At 39.2% G+C, this 9,922-nt stretch overlaps 1 protein-coding gene across 1 annotated transcript in view; it reads right to left on the bottom strand.

The window, feature by feature from the left end:
• VPS13D (vacuolar protein sorting 13 homolog D) overlaps positions 1 to 9,922 on the bottom strand; it is a 3,321,573-nt gene that overhangs the window by 228,357 nt on the left and 3,083,294 nt on the right. Inside the window, exon 61 of the mRNA XM_044060428.1 lies at positions 2,360 to 2,509. Within this exon, the coding sequence (XP_043916363.1) occupies positions 2,360 to 2,509 (150 nt within the window). The remainder of the gene's footprint in view (positions 1 to 2,359; positions 2,510 to 9,922) is intronic.

Genomic DNA, 9,922 nt, shown 5'->3' on the forward strand with positions numbered 1-9,922 from the left:
AGAGGCTAAATAACCCAAAGAGGGTAAGGGCCTTTTGCAATGAATTCATATAGAGCCATTTCAATGTCAAGCCTTGACTATAAAGTGCTTATGCCCATACTAAGAATGGCAAAAGTGTTTCCCAAGTTGATAGCTAAAGATCACAGTGATTTTGTAGAAGGAAGAGAAACATTTGACACATTAACAGAACAATTATAATCAAATGATAAGGCAGAGTGCAAGAAAAGACTGCTACTGCTGGTGGATCTTTATGAGCAGGGAAATAGTAGCATTTGCATTCCCAGACAGAATAACAGGGTTAGAAAAGTAGGATATAAGAAGAGACAGAAGCAAGAATTAAGGTGGGAAGATTTCTCTCTTAACAACCTGTGTTAGAATAAAGAGAACCAGGCAGGGATGTCTGATTTCCCCACTGTTGTTTGCTTTACACTTAAGAGTCACTTGCAAAGAAAAATGGGATTCACAAATTCAAGACTCTAACTAGTAGGGTAATCAAAAAAGTTAGCTTTATTTGCAGATGATATTATTTTGTACTTGATAAATCCACAGAAGGACATGTTGGTGCTGTAGAACATTTTGAGATGGCTTCAGTCCTTTTTGGGATATAAAATAAATAAAAATAAAATAAAGACTATAGCAGTAAACAATGTACCCACGATAAGAAGAAATATTTAGGTGTATAGATTAAACAGGTTTCTATTATGGCAGCTAAGGACATGTGGGAAGAGACTTAATGAAAGAAAATACAAAATTAACAAAAAGGAAGTTATTGATTATGGATATGGATAGTAAGACACAAGCAGTAAAAATGTTTTAGTCCCTTTAGTTTTATATAAATGTCAGACACAAGAATCTGTAGAAAAATTCTCTGAAGTCTACTCAATTAATTGGGGGGGGGGGGCAAGAGTTAAGAGGGATAACTTGGTTTTCCCCATACAATAAGGTGGTTTACAGTTATCTGAACTGAAGGGATACTTTACAGCTATGCAGTTAAGGCTCATATATAACTCTATCAGAAAATTATAAACCAAACTGGAAAAGGATGATGATAAGGAAACGGAGGATGGGGGGGATTAGAAGAGATAAAAAGAAACTATGAGTTTGAATGCAAATCCTCAACATTAGCCACATTAAATATGTTTGATAAAGCAGCAGAAAGCACTATAGAAAGTAATCGAGTATCGAGAAAGGAGCTTTTACAAACAAGAATGCTTGCAAGTAGTATAGAAAACAGGCAAGAGGGTGCAGGAATTTACTGGAGGAAGTTAGCAAAGAAACTAATGCATTGGAAGAAAATAATTCAAAAGGGAAATGTAATAACTACAGTTAGATGACACAATGCAGACATTCAGACTGAACTTTAGAAACTGACTTCTCTACCAGGGATTGATAACAGAGTATAGGCAAAGAGAAATGGGAGGGGGGGCTGCTAAGTGAAAGACCACATATGGTAGAGTATTTAGTTTAGTCCAGAACAGAAGCTGCAGGTAAAAAATGGATAACTAGTAAAATATATAAAATACTGAATGACAAAAATGAATCAATCAGAGGAGGTTATGGGAAAAGAAGAATGCAAAAGTGATGTACAAAGGAACAATGGGAAGAAATTTGTAAGGCTCTCAAGTATGCAGTGAAGTCCAGAAGGTTTAGTAGTTTTGCATGTAAGTGTTTGCACACGTATTTTACAGCTTGAGTAGACTTCAGAGAATTTTTCCACAGGGCGACAGCATATGTTGGAGAGTTTGCAGATTTTAAAGATTCCCTACAGAATGATTTAACATAAGACTTGGGGTTGTAACTTCTTTTCAGCTGGGATACAGGATCCAAACTACATAGACATTGTAAGGCCTTACCAAGCTTAATGCTATTTCTGGCCAAAGAGTAATTACTAGAAAACTGAAATCAAAATCTAAACCATAAAAAAAGAAGTTCAGGATAATATTAAGGAGATAAAATAACTGTTGGTTGGATCTTTAGAAAACAGAAGGAGAAAATTTCATAGAAATAAATAACATTTCTCTGAAGAACAGAAGCAGAATGATGTTGAAACGGAAGGGTGGGGTTTAAAGGAAGGCAGGAAGTAAATAATTTGTCTTGTGCAATGCTGGAGTGAATGCAAATTGTTAAAAAATGTATGTACTGTGTGACAATAACAATGGAAAATGTTAAAGTTGTTTTTTCTTTTCTATTAATGTATGTAAACCCATGGTACAGTTTAAACTGTGTTTAAAAACTTGAACAAATGTCAGTAAACATATATGAGTTGTTTCAGAATTAGCATTATGAGCTAAGCATGTCTAACCTGGAATAGTAAACGTAGTAGAACACATTGCAAAAACCTGAGATTCAAAATACATACCTTGAACAGGTCAGTTAATGGGCTCCTGGATGGAATCTTCATAGCTGTGAGCTGCAGTGCTGGGCCTTCTTCCACTACCTCATTTTCATCGGTGTGTGGGGTGAGAGACAGCATAATGGGATGTGTTGTGCCTAGTAGTTGGTTATCCACCTAAACATGAGAAAATTAAACTGCAAATTAATTCAAAGAATGCATTACTGACACCATAACAGTAACAACCTTTCATATTCAGTTTACTAAATATATACACTTGGGTTAAATCTTCTGAACAGTAATGGCTTCCAACTCTGGCACATTGAGATAATGCTCTGACTGCAACTCAGATAACTTGGGCTGAACTAATGTTCCACATGTTAAAGAAGCTGGATAGAAAGGGTGGGAGTGAGCAGAAAATGCCAACCAGCCCATCCTGGGGAAAGGAATACACCCTATCTCACTGCTTGATACACCTAACATAGGTAAGGGTTGCAACATGCAGAAGTACTAGCTGAGACATGCCAACCATCCAGGCTATGTGTTCATGTGGAAGCCTTCCTTTGATATAACCATGGAAATATTCGGCTATAACCTTGACTCAGATGCAAATGTAAAGTAAGCTACCGTTTGGATGCTTGTCCAACAGTTAACGATGCAGAGACAGTAAAAGCTCTTATTACCATTAAGCCCTATACTGCAGCAAGACCCAATATGTTAAATGGATTCTTTCTTGTACAGATAAAAGAAGCTGTAGCTTTGTGTTTCATTTACTATCATCACTTACAGCTAGGTTTGTTCCAATTACCTAAGAAACTGTCACTGTACACATACCTAGAGGAGGCAACCCATTATTGGTGGATAAATATCGACCTATAAACCTGAAGTGACATAACCAAATGTATTTAATGAGTTTTGTGTAACTTAATGACAAGAGTATCTGGGGCCAGACCTCAAAATATACCAGCATGGATTCTCAGAGGGCCATTCTTGTCTAGCAAATATAGGTTAGGCTATCTAGCAGGCAAGCCTAAGCTAAGCTAGCAATTTTTGGCTTACGCCCCACCCCTTATATGAAAAATACTGTGCCCATTAGTTATCACATGGATCGGGATTTTATTCCACAGCATAGGGAGTCTCTGAGTGATAATGTCCTATTTATATCCGTGTAAGGTTTAAGTCACTTGCTCTAGTGATTTTTGTTGAGGAGGGAGCATGTCCCGGGTTGGGTTGACATGGCCTTGTATGTCAGCATGTCACCTCCCTCTGAGCAGCCGGTATGCAACTGAATAGTGAGATACATCCCAGGGGCATTGTTGTATCGATCATTGGTCTGATAAGTGAAGAGTACAGGGAACAATGACCTCACTAGATCTAGTGGTGCCACCTATATGGTAGCTTGGGGGTTACCTTTTTTCCCGAAGGGTATGACTATACATTTTGGCGTTTTAACTTCAGGCCTATCTGTTTCCGTGAGTTCCTTGAAGGATATGTCCGTCCGATGCACTTTCCACTACTGCACCCAGTTTGCAGTCGCCTGCAAACTTTGTCAGCCAAAGTCTGCTGAACAGGGGGCCAGAGGAGAGCCCATGTGGACACACCACTTGTGACTGGCTTGAGTCCTGACATAGCGCCAGCAACTCTAACTAAGAAGGTTTTTTTACAATACCCCCGAGTGGGTATTTGTGTCGAAACCCTTGCAAGGTCACTTTCCATCAATAGCCTTGGTGTGACTGTTCAAGAAGTCGACCAAGTTCAAAGGCATGATCTGCCCTTTGACGGCCAAAAACTGGTCGGGTCGCAGACTGACTTATAGTGTTGCTGTAGTAATTACCAGGGTCAGTAGAGGGCCTTTGTGGAGGGAGTGGGACCACAGTTGCCGATGCCACTCCCTTGCGCCGTATCCTGCTTGTGTAGCACAGCCGGGGGACACATCCGGTCCCATTGATGCTGTGTTTTTAGCTAGAGAGAGCAGCCACACTCGCATTTGAGATGAGGTTCCTAACATAGCTGAAAAAGGCCTTGATTTTGAGTTATTTTGATTTTTTACTAATATGATCAGGGGTGACTTCCTTTTATGGATTTTGTTCTATCATGTAATAGCTTTCCCTCTTATTGTAAATTTGTAAGCCGCAGCTTGGTTGTGTTGGTTTCCACTGGCTCAGGGGGCCTTGAAGGATACCACACCAGTCCAGAGAGTAGTGTGTTGTTTTAGAGAAGAGTTTTTCTTCACTGTCTTTTGTTTGGGGTGGGGGCGGGATGTGGATCAGATCTCACCAATGAGGGCTATACTCCGGTGTGGAGCATTTATCTAGTATATTCTCTCCTCTCGTGGGAACAGTGACTAGCTGTTCCATGGCATTTGAATTATGAACTCAGGAACCGCTGGCTAGAAAAAGTTAGGGCTTGAGTGTGTTCAGTCTATATTCGGGTAGTTGAAGTCACCCAATATGATGGTGTTTGGAGATACATTTATACCCTCCAGTGTCTTACCTATAGCATGCTACAATTTGTAGAGCAGTTTTGCCTAACTTCTATCAGTTAGTATAAGAAGCAGTGGTTCAAGGTCTTACATTGAATGTTTTGCACTTTCATTTGGCTAAAGCTTTTTAATTCAGTGCCATATAATGACATTTTGAGTGCAATTTTATTTATTTATTAGTTTTGTTTACCAGGGTAGTCCACTGATCTCAGTGAACGATCTGCAAGCACAGCTTGGGTGAATAGGATCACATAAGATATGAACAAAACATATTTACAAATACATGGCTATGCTAAAACATATACATATTTACAGATGGAAGAACATACTACAACATTTAGTTTGAGAAGCAGTTTACAAAGTCAAAACATGGATGGAAAATGGAATTATGCTGAATAGAACTTTTTGAATAAGATGCTGCCATAATGACTGAGATGGCTTATACTATAGTGATAGCAATATATCATTACATAGGGAGGTATGAAGGCATTAGAAGAAGCAAGTGAAAACAGCTGCAGGAGAGGATACCATGTGCAGAATTCAGTTAAATGGAGATAGAGGCATGCAGAGGGAAGGACTGTAAAAAGGAGAGAGGTATGAGAGATGCAAAGAGAAAGAGAGGTAGAATGAATGACAGGAGGAAGGATGAAATAGGGATAAAGGGGTGTGAGAGAGCTGCAGAGTTCATGTAACGTGACCGTTAGTGAAGAGGTGCTCCTTGAGCTCTTGTCTGAAGTCCAAGTACTTTTGGACTCTATGAATGAGAGAGGAATGAAGTTCCATTGTCTAGGTGCTAGAATGGAACATGCACGGTCAGTGCAATAAAGTTTAGTTTTTGGAGTTAATAGGGTGGGTTGAGATTTAGAGATATTTCTGAAATTATACTGGGGAGGGGCTTGGTGAAACGTTTATGAGTGAGAGGGGAAGATGTCTCAGGAAAAAAGGGCTTTGTGAGTTAGTGATCCTAGTAGGAGGCTAGCTCTCAAATGTACTGGGAGCCATTTTACTTTGGCAAGAGGTAGGCAGTGGTGTTCATTGCTGGTGCCGTCAGTAAGGAACCGGCAGATTTTCTTGGAAATTGTTTGCAAGGTGGTAGCATTTCTCTTTGAGGCTACAGCTATTATGAGTATTCGCGAGTATCTGTTTGCCTGTGGCAACTTTGGCTGGTTTGGACAGAACAAGCCATTGCTTGTTAACTCAGAACAGCAGTGTGTTTATATTTTTGTGACCGTTTTGAATGTGTAGTTGAATGGTAAGAGACTAGTCTAGCCAAATGCCAAAGTCTTTGAAGGATGTGGTAGCTTCTCTGGTGGCATCGTTAACACCTTTAATATTAAAAAGCTGTCTGCTTTGACTATGTTTTGGTTGGCTTCAAATTGCATTATTTTTGCATTTCAGGGACCGAGTATACATTTCTGGCCTATTAGCCACTAAGGTTTTGAAGGTCATCATGGAGTCTGTATAACAGAGTGGCATTTATTTGACCTATACATGACCATGTCATCTGAATGAAGAAATAGAGGCATCTAATGATCAAATAGGAGTTTGTTAATAAATATGGAAAACTGCAGAGATGCTAAAGTGGAACCCTGTGGGACTCCTTTCCTAAGAGGAGCTGTTTCACAAGTGATGATGCCTACTTTCACCTTGAATGACTTATTGGTGAGGAAATTTACAAACTAAGGTTTTGCATACTAATGCCTATTTCAGTTAATTTATGAAATAGTAAGTTATGGTCAAATAGATCAAAGGCTTTTGTAAGGCCGAATAAGGCAGCTTCTGTCAGGTTACCTTTGTCCATATTGGATACTACTCTCATCTGTAAGGTAGTATAAAGCTAATATGGTGCTGCATCCACAACCAGAATCCATGTTGCTTCCTGGATATAAGATGGTACTGGTATAAATAAGCTGTAATTTGGTTGCAAACAATTTTTTTCTAGAACTTTAGTAAACTGGGAAATACTGAGATAGGACGAAGCAGACGTTGGCTTGGGTAGTTTTGGAACAGGAATGACTACTGCTGTTTTTCATATCTGGGGCATAATCTCATTAGTTAAGCAGAGGTTGTATATGTGAGTGAGAAAGTGGGAGATGAAGTACTTACAAAGGTGAATGAACTAAGGGGCTATGTTATCTGAGCCTGGAGGAGTATGTATTTGCATTTGGTCCATTTGTGTTTCTATCTCTTTGGTTCTAATCATTTTGAAGTAGAATAGTGGAATGCAAAGGGGATGGTAACTATGGAGGTGGAAGGTTTGTGCTCTTGTTTCTGATGTGTAGCAGATTACTGAACTCATGAAGAAAGTCAGTGCATGACAGTTTGTTTTTGGTGGTTAGAAGGGATCAGAGGAATAGTGCTGTGTTGAGTTTTGCAACCAGTTAACAGCTTAACTTCTCTACAGAATCTTTTGGGTATGGCTAAAAGTATGACTTGTTCATTGAGGTAATGGCTGTTGTGTCTGCATGAGAATTCCTTGGCTAGGTTGCATAGTGAGGTATATTTGGCTTGGAAATCTATGGAAGGGTTGCATTTCCAATTGTGCCATTCTTCAATATGAAATATGAGGATGTGTTTGAGTCTGTTAGATACCTAGTAGTGTTTATGAGGTCAAAGTAGCCTTCGTACCAAAGGAAATAATTTGTTCTGCAAGTGCAATAGGGTATTGGTAAAGTTGTTAGCTGCTTCATTGGGGACTTTTACAGCAACTAAATGAGAGCAATCAAGAGTAGCAAGGTGGTTTTTAAGATTAGTGATATTCTGAATGGTTTGGGTCTGAAGGTGATAAGTTTACATTTATATTTTAATGTTAGATTATGTATTGAGAAAGTTATGGGACAGCGATCACTGAAGGAGGGTGCATGTATGGTGAGGTTAGATATCACTGTAGGATTATTAGTTATTACACGATCTAGTAAGGTGTGCTTATTGGATTGAAGTCTAAGTCTAGTGGCATCAGAGTTGATTTGGTAAGACTTAAGCTGGTCAGGAGTTCTGACATATCAATGTCTTTTGGTCCTAACTAACTAACTAAGGTTGGAGCCTCCAAGAATGATGAAGTTACAGTTTTTAGGAGCTTTGGCATATTATTTGTTGGATGAGGGTATTGAATTTTGGTACTGAGGATGGTGGAGATAAGTATGCACTGGCTATAATAATAAGAGTTTTTGTTTTTTTTTAAACTGTAGGTATGACCAGTCTGGTATAATGTGGTGAAGACTAGGGATGTCAGGTAAAAGCTATAATGTCAAGATTATGTTATATAGTAAAGACATCGCTTTGGTTGATTTTGTCCTTGACGCTGTGGGCGTTAAAGAGGGAGAAGGTAATATGATGCTGTTAATTAGTTTGAGTTGAAGCATTATTAAGTGGTCCTGGATTGAGCTCAGTGTTGCCTCTTATCTGAAGTACAACGACTATGGGACTAAATCTGAGTATGTTCTTGAAATGTGGAGTTTTCAGTATTACTGGACTTTTCCACAAAAAGTAGAGATGATGAGGTATTGGGACCCTGATATGTTTGATGTATGTGAGCTGGATGTTGGTATGGGTGTGATGTGGAAGATTAATGGGGTATGGGTCGGTACTATGTGTGTAGGTATGGGTAGGTAGTACGCAAGTAGGTATGGGTAGGTAGCATGTGTGTAGTATGGGGTATGGGTAGGTAGTATGTGTGTGGGTATGCGGCATGGGTAGGTAGCATGTGTGTAGTTATGGGGTATGGATAGGTAGCATGTGTGTAGGTATGGGTAGGTAGTATGTGCATAGGTATGAAGTATGGGTAGGTAGTACACTATATGTGTAGGTATGGGTAGGTTGTATGTGTGTGGGTATGGGTAGGCAATACATGTGCAGGTATGGGTAGGTAGTATGTGTATGGGTATGGGTAGGTAGTATGTTTGTAGGAAATAATGTAGTCTGATATATGGAGGCAGTGGCAGTCAGGTAAATGCTATGAGTTTTTGTATGATGGCTGAGGGAAAATAATTGATATCAGCAGGAGAATGTACATGTATGTCATGGCTATATGGAATCCTAGTGTGAAATAAATGTAGCAGAGGCTTTAAGATCAACAGAATGTGGAGTATGAGGGAGGAAATCAGTATTCCTTTAAAGGCTGTTTACTGGATGGATAAAAATAGGTGTAGATCTTAAAGTATAAGCACGCTTGTCTGGGAAATTGGGGTAGAGGGAAGTGAAGCAATGAGTAAATATCATGTTAATGATTTCATCTGTAGATGGATAAGCAACTGGTTGAGTAGGAGATCTTGCAGATTTAGAACTGCAAACTATACGTCAGAGAGTAAGCCTACAACTGTATGAGTTCTGCAAAGGTCAGTGCTGGGACCCAAACTGTTTGATGTACGTATGTCAGAGTTTCCATATCTGCACGACTCATGGGCTAGTAAGTTTGCAGATGACACTATGGTGGGGGCTGTAAAAATGAATTTGACAGATCACGCTAGACTACAGGAATATTTGGATAGCACTAAGATGTGGTCTAGGAATAACACCATGGATTTTAATGTTAATAAATATAAACAAAAGATCGTCCACTCTGATGTCAAAAATCAAAAGTATAAAATAGGTAGCAAACTTTTTTCTATGAATGATATCATACAGGATCTTGGACATATTGATATGTCACTGTGCTTTGATGCCAACATACAAATGATAATAAGAACAACTTGTACAGCCATTAAGGACACATTCCATAGTACACCTAGCAAGGATGCTGAAGTATTACTGCTTATTTATAAAGCAGTTGTCAAACCTGACACTGAATGGTGTATGGTAGCATGTAGTTATAATAAAACTCTAATTCACAGTATTATAAAGCTAAGTGATATTTCTGATGGCTGCCCAGATAATGGGCTCTTAGAGGTTCACAGGTAGTTACTAGGCTTGCAGTCCCAGGGACAACTGAGGAACATAGTCCAAATTCCCAGTTTTCCCCATGCACTGTCTTGTTTACTGACTTGCACAAGGTAATGCAGTAAGCAAATGAGTGCTGGGGGAAATAATCCCTGTACCACAGGAACTACATCTGCACAAAAAGGTTCTGACTGGTAATAGGAGAGATGGGGAGAAAACACAGGACATTAATG

The sequence above is a fragment of the Protopterus annectens genome, chromosome 2.part0, assembly GCF_019279795.1.
Source record: "Protopterus annectens isolate FY-2018-M chromosome 2.part0, PAN1.0, whole genome shotgun sequence".
Lineage (NCBI taxonomy): Eukaryota > Metazoa > Chordata > Ceratodontiformes > Protopteridae > Protopterus > Protopterus annectens.